Source organism: Dipodomys ordii, unplaced genomic scaffold, assembly GCF_000151885.1.
Source record: "Dipodomys ordii isolate 6190 unplaced genomic scaffold, Dord_2.0 Scaffold67, whole genome shotgun sequence".
NCBI classification, from domain to species: domain Eukaryota; kingdom Metazoa; phylum Chordata; class Mammalia; order Rodentia; family Heteromyidae; genus Dipodomys; species Dipodomys ordii.
In genome coordinates this window covers 9,239,607-9,259,224 of record NW_012267283.1, presented here as the reverse complement: position 1 = coordinate 9,259,224, position 19,618 = coordinate 9,239,607, and the positions used below count along the sequence as shown (strand labels likewise).

Genomic DNA, 19,618 nt, shown 5'->3' with positions numbered 1-19,618 from the left:
TCAAGTAGGTAGAGCACTAGCCTTGAGCTGAAGAGCTGTGGGACAGCGCCCAGGCCCAGAGTGCAGGCCCCACGACCGGACCCAAAAAAAAAAAAAAAATACAATGTCAGGGCTGGGAAGGTAGCTCAGTGGTAGAGCTCTTGCCTCGCATGCATGACACCCTGGGTTCAATTCCTCAGCACCACATAAGCAGAAAAAAGCCGGAAGTGGCGCTGTGGCTCAAGTGTAAGGTGCTAGCCTTGAGCTGAAGAGTTGAGGGACAGCACCCAGGCCCATAGTGCAGCCCCCATGACTGACAAAATAAATAAATAAAAAATACAATGTCATTATCTAATAGTATATTTTGTTTGCTTCATAACTTGATTCAGTATACTTTTTATCTGCTGTCTTCAGAGAAATCAAATTTTTATACAAAAAAAATTTTGAAGCCAAACAAAATTACTACAAAAGAAGCTCCCAACAGACCCACCCAGGATAAAGATGAAAACAAAGAAAAGGATTTGTGGTAAGTAGATGTTCTCTCTAAAATGCCCATTTTTGCTTGAAACGTCTTATTTTCTCACTGAAACAAATGTCTGTTCACAAATTAATTTTTATTTATTTGTTTATTTATTTTTGTCAGTCGTGGGGCCTGAACTCTGGGCCTGGGCACTCTCCCTGCACTCTTCAGCTCAAGGCAAGTTCTCTACCACTTGAGCCACAGCACCACTTCTGGCCTTTTCTATTTATGTGGTGCTAGGAATTGAACCCAGGGCCTCATGCATGCAAGGCAAACACTCTACCACTGAGCCATCTTCCCAGTCCCACAAATTAATTTTTATTACGGTATCTCTAACCAATACCCAAGTTTAAATAGTGAGTTTGCTCTGCATTCATTCTAAAACTATCTTCAATAATGTGAAAATTCTATCCTTTGAGAGACATATACATATGTGTATACATATATATAACAAAATAAGAACTTGATCAGTTATTTGAAGATGAGGGTTATAGCAGATTCACAACTGCCAAAGGTAAAAACAAACCAGTGCCCGCTGACAAAAATGTATGTGTATGCATGTGAGCATGCAATAGAGCCCTGCTGAACACTATCAAGAAATAATCTACAAAGCTATTAAATGACAGAAGAACCTTAAATGCCTATTACTAAGTGAAAGAAACAAATCTGAAAAGGATTGTGTGCTATGTGACATTCTGGAAAAGGCAAAATTATGGAGACACCAAAAATTAGAAGCTGGGGACAGAAGGATGAACAGGCTAGGCAGAACACAGGAATTTCAGGGCAGTGAAATTCTCTTGTATCAGTTTACAAGGATAGGTACATGCCATATATATATTTGTCAAAGCTCATGTAACATTTAACACCATTAGTAAACCTTCTAATGTAAATTATCACCTTGAGTGATGATATATCAGTCTAAGTTCACTGACTATAACAACTGTAATATTCTGGTAAAAGGTATTGACAGAGAGGCTATGAGGTAGAAAGTACATGGAAACTTTGTATTTTATATGAACCTAGAACTACTCTAAAACTCTAGATAAAGAATGAAATTTTGGGGCTGGGAAGGTGGCTCAGTGGTAGAGCACTTGCCTTGCATGCCTGAGGCCCTGGGTTCGATTCCTCAGCACCACATAAGCAAAAAGAAAAAAGCCGGAAATGGTGCTGTGGCTCAAGTGGTAGAGCGCTAGCCTTGAGCTGAAGAGCTGAGGGACAGAGCCCAGGCCCAGAGTTCAGCCTCGACAACCGGACCCCCAAAAAAAAAGAATGAAATTTTGGTGCATGCTATGACATGGAAGAACATGAAACACAAAAGGTAAAGTACCATATGCTTCCATTTATATCAAATAACTAGAGTAAGCAAACTGGTTACCAAGGAATGAAGGACAGAAGTATGGCAGTTATTGAGTACAGAGCTCCAGTTTAGAATGATGGGAGAGTTTTGGAGATGCCTGGTAGTGATGGCTGCACAAAAAGGTACAAGCACCTAATGCTACTGCACAGTACCACATACAAAGTTAATGTCTCCCTTCTTTACCTGTTGTATCTTGGCACAAATGTCACTTAATCAGGGCAGTATAGAACCCTCCACTTCTCAAAGAAAGATCAGAACATGCTCTTTACTATATACTCTATTTTTTTTAATTACATACTCTTACACTGTACTCTTATTTTATTGAACACAGTATGCATTTAAAAGTTTTACTACTCTAGGGCTGGGATGTAGCTCAGTGGCAAAGTGCTTGCCTAGCGAGTGCAACATCCTGGGTTCGATCCCCAGTACCAAAAAAGAAAAGACAAAAAAAATACAGTTAAAAAAAAAACCAGGGCTGGGAAGATGGCTCAGTGGTAGAGCACTTGCCTTGCATGCTTGAGGTCCTGGGTTCCATTCCTCAGCATCACATAAGAAAAAAGCCGGAAGTGGCGCTGTGGCTCAAGTGGTAGAGCACTAGCCTTGAGCTGAAGAGCTGAGGGACAGCGCCCAGGCCCAGAGTTCAGGCCCACTACCAGACCCCCAAAAAAAAAAAAAGATAGAAAAAAAAACTCAAACAAACAAAAAAAGTTTTACTACTCTATATAAAATCATATGGAGGAATACGATCTCTTATTTCTTCTCAGCTTCCCACTCACCCTCTACATTCTACTTTGTAATCCTAGGCCAAGGACTGTGTATCACATCTTTTTCTCTTTGAAGCTAGCTTCTTATCAGTCTCTATCAATAAAGGAGTCAGAAAGTTATTTCTTTGCTAGCACTGGTTTCCGTCTCCTAATGCTGCCAATACCAACCTATATCTCTTTTACAGGCAACTAGCTATTCATTCTAGTAATCATTGTGATTTCAGCTTGCAGTTTTTCTGACACAGAGCTAGTACACCATACCACTAGAAAATACCAGAAATAGCCAGCCAGAACTTCAGAATTCTGCACCCAACCTGACAGAGCCTTCTCCACTGAGGTCCACACATGAATGTGGGCTCAACAGTATCCTTTTCTCAGGTCAAAACTTCAACTCCCTTCCCCCAAGCTTCTTCCTTTTTTTCATTTCTAGAGATATTACTTGCTTCCTACAGTTGCAACCTCCATACCTTACTGTTACCTTGTATCTTTCCAGTCTAATACTTATGGTGAAATAATTTATATTAAACTCTATTAAAAATCAGTGATAGAGCTGGGTGCGGGTGGCTCACGCCTGTAATCCTAGCTACTCAGGAGGCTGAGATCTGAGAATCGTGGTTCAAAGCCAGCCCGGGCAGAAAAGTCCCTGAGACTCTTATCTCCAATAAACCACTAGAAAAAACAGAAGTGGCACTGTGGTTCAAGTGGTAGAGCACTCACCATGAGCTGAAGAACTGAGGGACAGTGCCCAAGCCCAGAGTTCAAATCCCACGACCAACCAAACAAAAACATCAGTGATAAGAGTTTTTATCTCCTACTAGACTCTAACAAGGTTGTTAACAATGTAAATTAAATCAGTACAAGAACAAGGAGTACATCTTAAGGTACTTATTTTTTAAAATACCCTCCTTATAATAAAAATCAAAACAAGAACTTAATGAATTAAAGTTTCATATAATAACAGCCTTATGTCTTCTGGGCATACCCCTTGAACCATAGTCAAGGGACCTCAATGCTTCTCCAGTTCAGCCTCTTTAATATACTTGAGAAACTTCTTGTAGACTTTAAGTTCCCTTTCAAGTGTTTATTCATTTGGGTACAACTATACTGTTCTAGTTTGTACATGCTTGTCAAGTTTTATTATGTAATGTGTTCTAACATTTATCTTTTCCCAACTGAAGTAACTATTTTCAATACTTGCCAGGATTATTTCTTTAATCTTCCCATCTTCTAATCCATCTCTTTCTGTTTTGCTCTAATTATCCCTTTTTCTTCAGGATAATACTATTTTTACTCTCCATTTATAAGTGAGAGCATTTATTCCAGATGACCTTTAAAATACTCAGCTTTAACAATTACATACTGCTTCATTTAAATAAGCTACCCTCAGCAACTTTTACTAAATTCATACTTATATAATACATTCATCAAGCACAAGATACTACAAACTTTTTTTCAATTCTTAAAAATTGTTACTCCTAAGGCTCAAAATAACTTGTTTAAAATCTAGTTTCAAACACTTGATAATACAGAAAGTATGAGATTAAGGCTAATTATTTTCTAAGAGTTTCAGACTATACAGCTTTACAAGTGTATACAATGAAAATTATTCACAATACCTCTTATTTGTATCTTTCCTTCGATGCTTGGTTATTTCTTTTAAAGTATATGGAAAATTACTCATAAAATGGTGTTTGAAATCATCTAGGTAATTCTTTCGAAGCCATGACTCCTATTGAAGTAAATATTAAGATTAGAAGATCCATGAGGAAAAAAATGCAAAATAACTAATAGAACTGTAAGCAGAAGCTCAGTACTGTGTCAATATTCAACTATTATCATTGTTCCATTTATGATAGTTCTTCTAACAAATCAACAAGAAATGTTAAGGTATCTTTTTATCCACGGATCCTTTCTATGTTTTGTTTTTGCTTTTCTTACCTATATCTGCTACTTAAGAGGAAAAATAAGAGTAAGTAAGATTGAACAAATTCTGATTTGGGAACACTAATATAGTATTTATAATATACATAAGAAAGTCTTCTAGTTTATGTTAATATTTAAACCACAGCTCTATTCCCCAGCAATTTCATTATTGTCTATTAAAGGTATCTAACACTTTAAAAAAGAAATGGAGCACTTACTTCAAATGCTTGAGCAATACTGGCAAATTTAACATTCTTGCCTACATGAAACAGTCTGAATTCTAGAAAGAATAATTATTTCCAGGGTAATCAACCATTCCTTTCTGGCAGGGTTTCCTAGGATGTAGGAAGAACTTTAGATACTAAAACAGCTGTTGACTCTAGAACTCAGCTGTTTCTGCTTAATATCCTTTACTGAGTTTTTCTTTCTGACTTCCAAACGTTTAGATTACCCAATTTTAAATCCCTACATTTGCTTGGGTTCAATTCTAAATACAAATATATATTTAACATATCCTCTGAACTTTTAAGAGGCACCTTAAAATCTACCATGCATAAAACCAAAATCTTCCTACCAGTAAATGACTTGAACAGTGTGCCATTATCCTTGACTTTTTTTCCTTCATTATGTATGCCAACGGTACTGCTGGCTTTACCAGGACCCTGCTACGTTTCACCGTTTCAACCACTGGTTATTATTCTAATTTGAGCCACCATCATTCCTACTTAAGATCTCTGTTTCTCTTCTCACCCTTGAAAGTTAAATCCACATAGAATCATCTTTTTAAAAAAAAACCAGACCTGGGGCTCAAACTCTAGGCCTGGGCACTGTCCATGAGCTTCTTTTGCTCAAAGCTAGCACTCTACCACTTGAGCCACGGCGCCCCTTCTGGTTTTTTCTGTTTATGTGATACTGAGGAAGGGAACCTAGGGCTTCATGCATACTAGGCGAGCACTCTAACACTAAGCCAAATTCCCAACCCATAGAGTTAACTTTTATGGGTGACAATGTTGTCACACTTTGTATTCATATACTGTTTTGTAGAATGGGAAATTTAAAAAATATGTGTTTACAAAAGGAAACTATTAAATTATAATTTTTTACTAATAAGTTTTTTATTGTGAAAATACCATAGAGGGGTTACAATTAAATGAGCAAGGTAGTGAGTACATTTCTTATCAAGCATTGTTGCTTCCTCCTTTGTTTCCCCTTCCCATCCCTGCCCCTCCCCCACCCTGCGCCAAAGTTGGTTTTTCAACATAACGTCTTGTACATCACTGTTGCAATGGGTCCATCTGTATCCCTATTTAAACAACTTGTTTTTTCCCTTCCCCTCCCCAAATTATACCAACATCAAATACAGTGAAAACAGGGGTTATACCGTGAGGGAGGGACAGACAAAGCAACAAAAAATCATCTTATAAATGTTAGAAACAATAGCAAGAAAGAAAAACCATGAGTCCTTATCTTGGGGTTCATTTTGCCTAAGATCAACGTATCTGACCGTTTCTGCTTGTTTCAGACATACATTAGTCATTGCAAATAAGGGAAACCATGGGAGCTATGTTTCTTTGGGCCTGGCTTACTTCACTTAATATAATTTTTTCTAATAAGAGTAAATCATGCTTCAAAATGATGCCAAAAATATGAAAAAATGGGTACATATATGTATAGGACAGCTCTAGTCATCCATTCAATGATTGTTGCTACAGACAATAGTTAGCACATAGGAGTTCATTACTCTTCTCTTTTGTAAATTTGCATACTAAAGTAAAATAAGTAAAAAGTTGATCCTCTGATCAAAACCCTTCATTACCATTAGTTTAGAATCAAACTTCTGCAAGGGTGCAGGTGGTTCAAGCCTGTAATCCTAGCTACTCAGGAGGCTGAGATCTGAAGATCCCAATTCAAAGCCAGACAAGTAGGAAAAGTCTGTGAGACTTACCTCCAGTTAACTACAGAAAAGCCAGAAGTGGTACTCAAGTGGCTAGCCTTGAGCTAAAGAAGCTTAGGTACCACGCCCAGGTCCAGAGTTCAAAACCCATGACTAGGGGGAAAAAAAGAATCAAACTTCCCTTATTAGGAAACAGAGTCTCACTAAGATTCATCTGCCACCACTCCTTTATCTTCCATCATTTTCCCAGTAGTTTGTCTCTTGGGCCTCAGATATACCAATCTGATTCTCACCTAAGTACTTTTTGCACACGCTATTCCAGTGGCAAAAAATGTGCTTGCTACAGACTTGCTCCTCCACTTTACTTTCTCCCTAGAATACTTCCTGAGAGCCTACCATTCTGTTCTCTAAGAGCCAATCATTCTGTTCTTGCTCCTTACCTGTTTCCTCCATACTCTCTCTACACCCTGCTTTACTTTCATTTTTATTGTTAGAACTGATATTACTTATTTGTTTACTATCATCTCATGAGAACAAGCACCTTGAAAACGGACACCTTATCAATAATGTTCATCTTGGTATCTCCAGAACCTAGCATAACAGTATTCCAAAAGCCTATTCATCACTGAAGCATTGCATTATTATCTGTGCTATCCAACACAGTAATCACTAAGAACATGCACCTAACTGAGCACTTAAAAAACATGACTAGTTGGGCTGGGAAGGTGGCTCAGTGGTAGAGCACTGAGTTCAGGTCCCACGACCAGACCCCCCCAAAGAAAAAGAAAAAAACACGACTAGTGTTCAATTGCCAGCACACACCCAGAAAGTGGCCAGTGAAGCAAGAATTTAATTTTAAGCTGTAATTAAAGTAGTCCTGTGTACAGATGCCCAATAAATCTGAGTAAATGCCTTACTGTATCCAACTACTTGCAAACCAGAATTCTCATGAAAAAGGATCACAACAATGGAATATAGAAAAAGAAAGTGCTCATTAAAAACACAAAAATTTTTGTGCTGAGTAATTATTATACTGGCCCTGATGCTATTAATACAGGCTCCTAAAAAACAAAGGTATAAGCAACTTCGGTAAGAATTGTAGTATTCAATTAATGTCCTAAGATATAATGTACCTTGAGATTTCTTTTCAAGGCAAGGATCAAATTTTCAAATTACTATAGTTAAAAAAAAAAACTTGAGGGTTGGGAAGGTGGCTCAGTTGTAGAGTAGAAAAAGCCAGAAGTGATGCTGTGGCTCAAGTGGTAGAGCGCTAGCCTTGAGCTGAAAAGCTGAGAGGGACAGCACCCAGGTCAAGTTCAAGTCCCCCATTCGACAAAAAAACAAAAAACTAAAACTGAGCATAATTGCTCATGCCTATAATCCTAGCAACTCAGGAAACAGAGATCAAAAAGAAGCCAGAGACAATGTTACAATTCACTCTGTGTTGCCACTGTGTGCTTAAAGGACAAGGAAGGCCATTTTGTTCTTCATAAACATTAAGCAGTTACATAGGTCAAGCAATTTTAGTAAACATATGACAAGGAGTAGTGGGAATGGTAAGAAAATCAATTAAAAAGTTCTTTCATGGCTGGGCACCAGTGGCTCAAGCCTATAATCCTGGCTACTCAAGAGGCTGAGATGTAAGGATCACAGTTCACAGCCTGCCTGGGCTGTGAACTTTTTTTTTTTTTTTTGTTAGTTATGGGGCTTGAACTCTGGGCTTGCTTGGGTGCTATCCCTCCAGCTCTTCAGCTCAAGGAGAGCTACTTCCGGGGTTTTCTAGTGGTTTACTGGATAAGTCTCAAGGCCTTTCCTACCCTACAGGCTTTGAACAATGACCCTCAGATCTCAGCCTCCGGAGTAGGCTCTGTGAGACTCTTATCTCCAAATAACCACCAGAAAACTGGAAGTGGCGCTGAGGTGCAGGTAGCAGAGCACTGGCCTTGAGCTGAAGAGCTCAGGGACAGCACCCAGGCCCAGAGTTCAAGCCCCACGACTGACCAAAAAAAGAAAAGAAAAGGAAAAAAAAAGCTCTCTCATGCCATTTTATTTATTTATTTTTTTTTTTTTTTGGTCTGCCGTGGGGCTTGAACTCTGGGCCTAGGTGCTGTCCGTGAGCTCTTCTGCTCAAGGCGAGCACTCTAACACTGCCAGGGCTGGCTTTGAACCACGGTCCTCAGATCTCAGACTTCTGACTAGCTAGGCATGAGCTATGGACACCCAACTACACACACGATTTCTATTTGAATTAATCCCCTCATTTAAGCTTTATGCAATATTTCAATTTAGTATTTTTGTCTGCAAGTCTTAAACTTAATCCCATGTTAATGAAATGCCAATAAACAGCCATAACAGACTAATACAAAATAGGTCTAAAGCATACGGTTCTAGATATTAATACAAAGTTAAAGTGGCATTTATATCCTTCAGGTATAGTATATGATCCCAAACTAACATACAACAAACTTGTATATTTTGTACTTTGATCCTACTACTCTATCTAAATCAAATACTACTACTAAAATACAAATAAGGGGATGGGAAGGTGGCTCAGTGGTAGAGCGCTTGCCTTGCATGCATGAGGCCCTGGGTTCAATTCCTCAGCACCACATAAGCAAAAAGAAAAAAAGCCAGAAGTGGCGCTGTGGCTCAAGTGATAGAGCGCTAGCCTTGAGCTGAAGAGCTGAGGGACAGCGCCCAGGCCCAGAGTTCAGGTCCCACGACCGGACCCAAAAAAAATAATAATAAAATAAAATACAAACAAAAGTTTGTTGGTGTTCATATGTAACTAAATTTCAAAGAAACGGAACTTTTGTTACTAAGCTCTCTAGAAAGACTATATTAAGGCAACTATAAGAAGCTAGTAGGCAGCTGAGACCTGAGGATCATGGTTTGAAGCAGCCAGAGCAGGAAAGTCTGTGAGACTTATCTCCAATTAACAAACAGAAAATCAGAAGTAATGCTGCAGAGCACTGACCTTGAGCAAAAAAGCTCAAGGACAGCTCCAAGGCCCTGAGTCCAAGCCCCACAACAGACAAAAAAAAAAAGACTGGTATTGAGTTAATGTATATGACATTTTCATTCTTTCTTAGCCTTTCACATGAAAATACAGTTGGCCCAATTTGGGAAGGTTCTCCTATGTTAGTGGAAAATATCCTAAACCAAAAATACATACAATGCACCTAATATACTAAAGCTTAGCCTAGCCTGCCTCAAATGTGTTCAGCATATTTGTAGTAATCTCCAATTTTGCAATATTATCTCACCAAAGTCTACGTTATAATAAAGTATTAAATATATCAAGTAATTTATTCCATACCATATTGAAGGTGAAAAATCAGAATTACTGTACTGTACTGTTGCACTACACAGTAGAAAAAAATTTGTCAAGCCACCTTAACTCAGCAACTCTCTGAACTGTTCCAAGATTGAAGATACTGTTTTTTGTTTTTTTACTATCAGAAGCCTATATTATAAATCAACTGCTTTTTCAGTGTCTTACTCTGTAGTCCTAATCTATGATTAGTTTTTTTGCCTATTTATGCAGTGAATCTTAAAAGGCTTAAATTGGTAATTAATAAAATGTCATCCCATTTGTCATCCCATTTTTTTTGGGGGGGGGTCCAGTCGTGGGGCCTGAACTCTGGGCCTGGGCGCTGTCCCTCAGCTCTTCAGCTCAAGGCTAGCGCTCTACCACTTGAGCCACAGCACCACTTCCGGCTTTTTTCTTTTTGCTTATGTGGTACTGAGGAATCGAACCCAGGGCCTCATGCATGCAAGGCAAGCTCTCTACCACTGAGCCACCTTCGCAGCCCAATAAGCAACTTTTTAAATCTTATGTTCCAACATAATCTGCCGTAACACATTTTTAACACTACTGTAAATTGTAATTAATTCAAAAAATAGAATCCAGCAAATTTTCTGCATTTCACCAAGAAAGTTAAATATATAAAAGACCTATTAGTGCTCACCAATTTATGTGTTTCATCATGTTGTTTTGAGAGTTTCCACAGAAGGGAAATAATATTAAGGACCTGCTGCATAACCTGGAGAGGTTCTCGCTCTATACCATTTCCAACAGAAGTGGCAAACTGTGGAGGCACAGCTTCAATCCAGCATTCAATTAGCAATGGGATTATTATTTCAATAAACCCTTTCAGGCTTTCAGAAGATGTCAGGCTTTCATCCACATTGCCTAGTCCTCCAATTAAGTACCTGATAAGGAAAAAAGAGAAAATTAGTAATTTAAAAAATGCACTGTCCTTTTGATTAAATTTTAAATATAAAACAGCAATAAAATAAAGCACCTTGAACTAGTAATTATATTGATCAAGGCTAGTAGGAAAAACATAATTCTAAAATGGCAAAGCCAACAGAGATTAAGTTTTATTTCTCATTAAGCTTTGCAACAAAGCATCAATAAATATATTTTCAAATGATTCCTCCCATGAAATAAAATGAAACTATGAAAGTTATGAAAGACAATTGCTTATCTTCCCACCATTAGCCATCAATGGCCAGCAGTTAGAATTCAATATAGGAAAACTGAGTGTGGACATAACTGAAATCCTTCTTACCGTAGCCTGAACTGTGAACTGACATTTGGCTGTGAACCCCCATTTTCATAAACCTGGATGTGCTGCTGGTCGTTGGCAAGTTCCTTCCAGTTGATAAAAATGGAGTTGCTAGTGGCATGGGGATTTTCTTTGTGTTCCTGAAGTCCTTCACTTTCTCTCAACCTACTGGATCCATCTGCCAAGGCCTGAAGGAATTTACCAAGTCTCACTAAGACTTTCAGCCTCCACTGCTGAGAAGTGAGTCTCCGATTAGGATTTACAGAGAGCATCCAGGACTGAGATCTGTCTCTATTTACCAGTCCTTTTGACAGCTGCTGATGAGAAATAAGTTCTACAAAATTCTTAAGCAATATGCTGCTACGTCCAGTAATTAGAGCTGGGTACTGTTCCAGCAGAATGTCCAAAACTTTTAAAGAGTCCTCCTGAATTCCTTCAGTAATGTGAGTCATGGCACTAGAGAGATGGGCACTTACCAAAGGAAAAAATGGAGAAATTTGTTCAGCTCGTATTTTGGGGGCCAGGAATTGAAGAAGTTGAACTGCTGCTAATCGTACATTAGCATCTTTATCTGTAAATACAGCAGTCACTTCACTTAATATGTTTGAAAGGTGTGCATCAATTATAAATGGGTATTGAGACAAAAGGTCTTTAAGTCCAAGAAGAGCACTTTGTTTAACCCCAGGATTATAGTGATGCATCTGTGACAGCAGATCCTATAAATAAAAATACAGATTTTGAAATGTAAATATATATCATTTTCAAATAAAGATGCTAACTAAAACTATTCTAGTAACTGACACTCCTTGGACAAAGTATATGAATAAGTACTTTTTAAATTGTTTTATCCTAAAAATATTTTTAGCATAATAAAAAGTTTATCAGTTAAATTTTTTTTTGTTGGTTGTGGGGGCTTGAACTCTGGGCCTGAGCATTGTCCTTGAGCTCTTCAGCTGAAGGCTAGTGTTCTACCATTTGAGCCACAGCACTACTCCCAGTTTTCTAGTGGTTAACTAGAGATAAGAGTCTCACAGACTTTACTGCCCAGGCTGGCTCTGAACCAGGATCCTCAGATCTCAGCCTCCTGAGTAGCTAGGATTACAGGCGTGAGCTACCAGCGCCCAGCTTAATCGATTCATTTTTATAAACTCCAAATTTAACAAGCCTCTTCTGCTCATTTTAAATGATATTCCTTAAGGAATGTTGGTTTTTCTTCAGAGGATGCCAATAAACAACTTGATTCATAGAATAATTTATGCAACCCTTTTAAACATGTAACTTCAGATATGCTGTTATTATTTATTCATCGGAGCTAAAAGGCAAGACTCAAAAAAGTTTTTATCTTAAGACTTGTACACAAATGACATCATCATAGCATTATTCCTAAGAGCCATGAATAATTAACAATATATGGCACAACTGCAATGTAGAGTACAGCTTGACAATGTAAAGAAATAATGTTTTGATATAAGCTACAAGATGGATGAACATCAAAACTATATACACAGAAAGTAGGTTAGTAGTGGTTATCTCAGCATGGGAGCAAAGAATGAAAAGTAACTTCAAGTGGGTACAGGTTTTTTTTCTAGAGCAACAAAAAATGTTCTAATATTACATAGTGGCCTAACTGAATTTTGTAAAAACCATGGAAATGTATAATTAATTTATTTTTTTTTGGGGGGGCGGTCCAGTCGTGGGGCCTGAACTCTGGGCCTGGGCACTGTCCCTCAGCTCTTCAGCTCAAGGCTAGCGCTCTACCACTTGAGCCACAGCACCACTTCTGGCTTTTTCTTATGTGGTGCTGAGGAATCGAACCCAGGGTCTCTTGCATGCAAGGCAAGCGCTCTACCACTGAGCCACCTTCCCAGCCCCAGAAATGTATATTTTAGATGAGTGAATTTTATCATGGGTAAACTATATACCAATAAAACTGTGAAACTTTTATGCAAAATTATTGCTCACACTTAAAGCATTTGCAGCTTGAGCATTCCTAATTCAAAAATCCAGAATCCATAATGCTACTAAATCTGAAACTCTTTTGAGTAGCATAACACATGTGGGAAATTCTACACCTGACCTCACATGATGCATAGCCATCAAAAACAAACACACTAAAAATATCATATAAAATTTCAAGTTATATGTATTAAGTGTATATGACACATGAACTTTGTGTTTAGATTTCAGTCCTTTCCACAAGATAGCATATAATGCATATGCAAATGCCCTCAAATCTAAAATCAAAAACCCTTCTGAATCTAAACACTTTGAAGAAGGGTTACTCAATCTATGCTATAATACATGATAAACTGTGATACACAGGTTCAAAAATGAATACAGCCAGGTACCAGTGGCTCACACTTATAATCCTAGCTACTCAGGAGGCTGAGATCTGAGAATCAGTTTAAAGTCAGCTTGGGCAGAAAAATACGAGACTCTTATAAAAAATTAACCACTAAAAATCAGGAAGTAGAGCCATAACACAAATAGTAGAGTGTCAGTCTTTAGCAAAAGGCTAATGGACAGTGCCCCAGCCCTGAGAACAAGCCCCAGTACTGACATTTAAAAAAAAAAAAAGGTTCTTATCTTAACTACTTACCAAAAACTTGGTACCCCAAGAAATAAGAGTACAAGGCCAACCTGAACTATTCAACAATTTCTAGGCCATGATAAAAAAAACAAAAAAACAAAAAAACTGTCTCAACCAATCAATAAGTTGACACACTTTAACAGAAAGTTAAAACTACAAATTTTTTTTCAGGTGATATATGTTAGATCACCAAATGAGTACACTAAGGAGAAATCACTATGAGTTTCACTTAGCAATATTTTCTGAAAGCACATTTTCTGCAAGTTCCAAGATCAGATGAAAAGGGTAACAGATAAACCCAAAGTCCTCTATCCATAAACCCTGTGACCATAGACAAAACATAAAACAACTTTTCTTTTTTCTTTTTTATCAGTTATGGGTCCTGAACTCTGGGCCTGGGCGCTGTCCCTCAGCTCTTCAGCTCAAGGCTAACGTTCTACCATTTGAGCCACAGTGCCACTTCCAGCTTTTTAAAACAACTTTTCACAAAAAGATTCAATGTGACTTCAAAGAAAATCTTACTTTATCAATACAAGACTTATAATTTACCTTTATGTTAAGTTTTCTATTGTTTGTTGGAAGTATTCTATCTTCTTTGAGTTGTTCAGGCAGATGTATTGTCTTTGTTCTAAAGTTTGTAGCAGTAGCATTTTCTAATTTGGGCTTCTTTTTACCAACTTTTAGTTTTACTTTTTGAAAATCATCTTGGCGTTTTCTTTTTTTAGTCATGATTGAGAGCTGCATCAAAAGTAATAAATTTTAAAAGAATAAACACAAGGCTAAATGACAGAAGACTCAACACATTTTCCAACATACCTATTACTCTAACACTTGGAGCATTACCGGTATCATAGTCAACAATGATTATACCGAATGATTATACCAAAGGACCAAACTATTAGATAAAAAAAATACTGTTATGTGCAAAAAAAATTAGTAAAGAAATACTATAAAAGCCAGTAACAAGTACAGCAGAAGTCTTGTCACTGGCTTTGCAAGGCTTTTAAGTTGTGTCACATTTTGTAAGTAAGGGTACTAAATAAACACTTTTGAAATGATTCCTTCTCTGTTCATAGGAAAGCAGCACAGACTTGCTGTATCTGTTGGGAAGCTCTTGGCCCTTCAGAGGCCTCAAAGTAGTTTTAACCAAATAAAGGTGGAAAATGAATTCTATTGTTTAATGTAGCTGATTATTAGTAAAAGCTTTATGAAACAAAGCTGGGTGCTTGAAAAACAGGCAAGATTTAGGAAAGACAATGGGCTTTTTTGTTGTTGTTGATCCTGGGGGCTTAACTCTGGGCCTGGGCACTCCCTCAGCTCTTAAGCTCAAGGCTAGCATTCTACCACTTGAGCCACAGCGCCACTTCCGGCTTTTTTCTGCTTCTGGGGTGCTGAGGAATCGAACCCAGGGCCTCATGCATGTGAGGCAAGCACTCTACCACTGAGCCAACTTCCCAACCCAACAATGGGCATTTTTTGACCAAGGAAAAACTCTTAAGGTCAGGAAAGCCTGGAACAACAGAAATGAAGTCACTAGCATTTTCAACATCTGGCAAAATTTAGACAAGATACAAAAGGAAAATGCATCCCTTCAAAGACAAAAGGCATCAAGCTGGGGTGATGAGCACAAAAGCTCAGGGACAGCACACAGGCCCTGAGTTCAAGTTCCACCACTGACAAAAGAAAAAAGAAAGGCATTATAAAAGGAAATACAACGTAATAAAAGAATAAGAAACAAAGATTATGGGGCTGGGAAGGTGGCTCAGTGGTAGAGCGCTTTGCTTTGCATGCATGAGGCCCTGGGTTCGATTCCTCAGCACCACATAAGCAAAAAGAATAAAAGCTGGAAGTAGCCCTGTGGCTCAAGTGGTAGAGCGCTAGCCTTGAGCTGAAGAACTGAGGGACAGCGCCCAGGCCCAGAGTTCAGGCCCCATGACCGGACCCAAAAAAAAAAAAAAAAAAAGAATCAAACAAGCAAAGATTAGCTAAGCCATTATGATGATAAGCAACTCTAGCATAACTATGTCACAAATTCCAATTTATAAAAATCTTTAACCTATGTCTCCTACCCATTTGTACACCACTATTATTTGGCTTTCAATTGTAACCAAGAATACTCAACAGCTTCTTCACTGATATCTCTGCTTTATCTCTAGCCTACTCTTTTATTTTGTTTTTGGGGGGGAGGGTTGAACTCTGGGCATGGACACTGTCCCTCACCTCTTCAGCTCAAGGTTAATGCTATACCACTTGAGCCACAGTACCACTTCCAGTTTTCTGGTGGTTTACTGGTGATAAGAGTCTCAAGGACTTTCCTGCCCAGGCTGGCTTTGAACCATGATTCTCAGATCTCAGCCTCCTGAGCAGCTAGGATTACAGGCATGAGCCACCAGCTTCTGGCTAGCCTATTCTTTAGTTGACTAGCCACAACCACCAGACAGCTCGTTCTAACAACATTGTCTGACAGAGGCTCAGAAGCTTTCAGTTGTTCTACTCATAAAAATTGAAAATTCCTTACCCTGACAAATTAAGTAAGTATTCTACCATGGCCCTAACCATCTTCTCACAGAGGAAGTTCAATTTAAAACCTAGCTTCCTCCATCTGGAAACAAACTCTTCCTTCATGAAGCCTTTTCCACATGACAGAAATAATGAAGCCAGGCAACATGGCTCATACCTTGTAATCTAGCTACTTAGGAGGATAAGGTTAGTGGGACTGCAGTTCAAAGCCAGGCTGTCCAAAAAGCTCATGAGAGCCTATCTCAACAGATAAAAAGCTGAGAGTATACACCTCTCATCCTAACTAGGAAGTTCTAGGAGGTTTAAGTATAAGTGGCAGTTACATATAAGCAAGATCCTATTCAGAAAACACTGCTAATGCAAAGAGAGCTGGTGACATGGCTCAAATGGTAAAATGCCTGCCTGTCAAGTGGAAAGCCAAGAATTCAAAGCTTAGTATTTTTTTTTTTTTGTCGGTCGTGGGGCCTGAACTCTGGGCCTGGGTGCTGTCCCTCAGCAATTCAGCTGAAGGCTAGCACTCTACCATTTGAGACACAGAAGCACCACTTCTGGCTTTTTCTGCTTATGTGGTGCTGAGGAATCGAACCCAGGGCCTCATGCATGCAAGGCAAACACTACCACTGAGCCACCTTCCCAGCCCAAATCCTAGTACTTTATACAAAATACTAACACTTCACCTGGGAATATTTTTAAATTGAAGATAAAAAGGAAAAGTACTGCAAGATTTCAAAAAAACAAAAAACAGCTGGCCACCTGTGGCTCACAATTTTATAATCCTAAATACTCAAGAGGCTGAGATCGGAGGATCTTGCCCACGCAAGAAAGTCCATTAGTCTCTTATCTACAATTAACTATCAAAAAAAGTCAGAACGGAAACTATCACTCAAGTGGCAGAGCACTAGCCTTGAGCACAAAAGTCCAGAGACAATTCCCAGACCTCAAGCCTCAGAACCAGCACAAAAATAGTCACAAGACTGCAGGATTTTACTACCTTAGAACCCTTGAGCTAGGATGTGGTTATACAATTTAAAAGTTGATTCTAAACCCAGCATATTGGCACTTTCCTACAGTCTCTGCTATGCATAAGCCTGAGGCAAGAAGACAGAGTGACCCCAGAAGTTGGGCTGGGCAACACAGCAAAATTTCATTTGGGGGCAGAAAGGGAGCTACTTCTAGAACTAGACTGATTCTTATCCAAACTGCCGCTCTTTATTTGTTTGTCTGTTTGTTTGTTTTTTGTCGGTCGTGGGGCTTGAACTCTGGGCTTGGGCGCTGTCCCTCAGCTCTTCAGCTCAAGACGAGCGCTCTACCACTTGAGCTACAGCGCCACTTCCGGTTTTCTGGTGGTTTATTGGAGATAGAGTCTCACAGTCTCTCCTGCCCGGGCTGGCTTTGAACCATGATCCTCAGATCTCAGCCTCCTGAGTAGCTAGGATTACAGGTGTGAGCCACCAGCGCCCGGCTCTGCCGTTCTTTAGTACTTAATCACTGTGCCTTGGGGAAAGGGAGAGGGATAATACCTACCTCAAAGGGTCCTTGTGAGAAGGGTGAAAAAGATGAGTTCATATTTATAACTCTCAAAATTGTTACCTAAAGTTTTATGAAATATATATAGTAAAAGCACAAATGTGCATGTGTTCATAAAGTCTCAGAATCTGAACATACCGAGCAGAACATGAGAAGCATGTGCTGATTAGCAATCAAACCTTAAAGCTCTGTGAAGGTGGTCCCAAACTCATGTTAATTAATGTGGTTCAGAAAGACAGCTTATTCTATCCATTTCATTAGGCAGTTGAGAAGGGATTAAGACTAAGCTCTTCAAAACCATCTTTCTGTTATTCATATGGAACTAACAGGACTGGAAGACTGAAACAAAATGATTTATTTCACTTATCCTGATCCCAAGTTTTTATTTCTAACTACAACTCTGGCTTACCCTAAAGGGGAGAGGAATGCCAAAAGAAGGTTCTAATACTCATCTGTCTTCTTTTAATACAAAAATGGTTTCCAAGCTGGGCGCTGGTGGCTCACACTCAGGAGGCTGAGATCTAAGATTCGTGGTTCAAAGCCAGCCCGGGCAGAAAAATCTGTGAGATTCTTTACCTCCAAAAACCACCAGAAAACCGGAAGTGTCTCTGTGGTTCACTTGGTAGAGCATTAGCCTTGAACTGAAGAGCTCAGGGACAGCACCCAGGCTCAGGGTTCAGGCCCCACGGCCGACACGCCCCTCCCCCCAAAAAAGTTTCCATTAGTTAAGGCAACTTGTAAGCTTTTACATTTTTTTCACTATGTGTTACCAGAGATGAAAGTAAACTGCACAGACCACTAAGAAAAAATTACACTTAGACACACAGACACACACACACACCCTCAACCTCTTTAGCCGAATGTTGGGTCTCCAACAGTCTACTTCAATTGCCAATTCAGCCATCATTTTGTATCAGACTGTAAAATTTATGCCATATCCATTACCACGTGTTCACTCTACTTGAGGAATGGAAAAACATGTTTCATACTAGGAACTTAAGAAAAAATCATTTAGCGGGGCTGGGAAAGTAGCTCGGTGGTAGAGCACTTGCCTTGCATGCCTGAGGCCCTGGGTTCGATTCCTCAGCACCACATAAGCAAAAAAGAAAAAGGCCGGAAGTGGCACTGTGGCTCAAGTGGTAGAGCGCCTGCCTTGAGCTGAAGAGCTGAGGGACAGCGCCCAGGCCCAGAGTTCAAGACCCACGACCGGACCCAAAAAAAAATAAAAAATAAAAAAAAATCATTTAGAAATTGCTCTCACGTTCACTTAGATTTTTCAGAGCACAGCAAATCAAATCGCTCTTCTACAGCAGGTTTTGAATAGGGGTTAGCCGCTCCAGACTCTGGGACCAAACTCACATCACTGCACCGCTGCTGTAGTTGAGTCCCAGCAGTTTTGAAAACGAATTTCCCATCTTCCTTCGGGAGATACTGCTGCAACAGCTGGTGTGCTAAGTATTCAACGGAACCGTATTCCCACTATTTGTCCTGCCAATCGCCCCATTACCTGTCCTGGTGTCCAACTTCTCCCAGGCCACACCCTCAAAAACACAGAAACCACGGACAGCCAGCACAGTGCACTCAGCTTGGATGGCTCCCTCTCCAATCCAATCCCTGACACTCGAGGGGGGTCTCCGAACTCCATGAAGGACCCCAGAAGCATCTACACTCCGATAAAGCAAGTGCCTTAGGAGGAAGGGGCGAATGCAACAGTCGGCCAGGGACCCACGGCGCAGCTCTCCCGGCCGGGGAGATGAGCGGTGGGTTGGGGGGCCTGCCCTCCCCCTACTCGGCGTTTCCAGTCCAGCATCCCCAAGACCACAGCCTCCGATGGGGAGGGGCGCCGCGGGGGCGCTGTTTATTCTAGAAGCTGTCAGTTGGAACCACGATCGGGGACCAGGGGGGCCCCGGACACTCACAGCGACCTAAAAACTCTCCGAGACCCGAAACCGCGCAAACCCGCCCGATAG

General features: G+C 39.7%; 1 protein-coding gene across 1 annotated transcript in view; it reads right to left on the bottom strand.

The window, feature by feature from the left end:
* Tex10 (testis expressed 10) overlaps positions 1-19,618 on the bottom strand; it is a 42,182-nt gene that overhangs the window by 22,199 nt on the left and 365 nt on the right. Inside the window, exons 2-5 of the mRNA XM_013023322.1 lie at positions 14,151-14,339; positions 11,015-11,727; positions 10,409-10,652; positions 4,237-4,349 (exon numbers count right to left, since the gene is read on the bottom strand). Coding sequence (XP_012878776.1) covers positions 4,237-4,349; positions 10,409-10,652; positions 11,015-11,727; positions 14,151-14,330 — 1,250 coding nt within the window. The 5' untranslated portion in view covers positions 14,331-14,339. The remainder of the gene's footprint in view (positions 1-4,236; positions 4,350-10,408; positions 10,653-11,014; positions 11,728-14,150; positions 14,340-19,618) is intronic.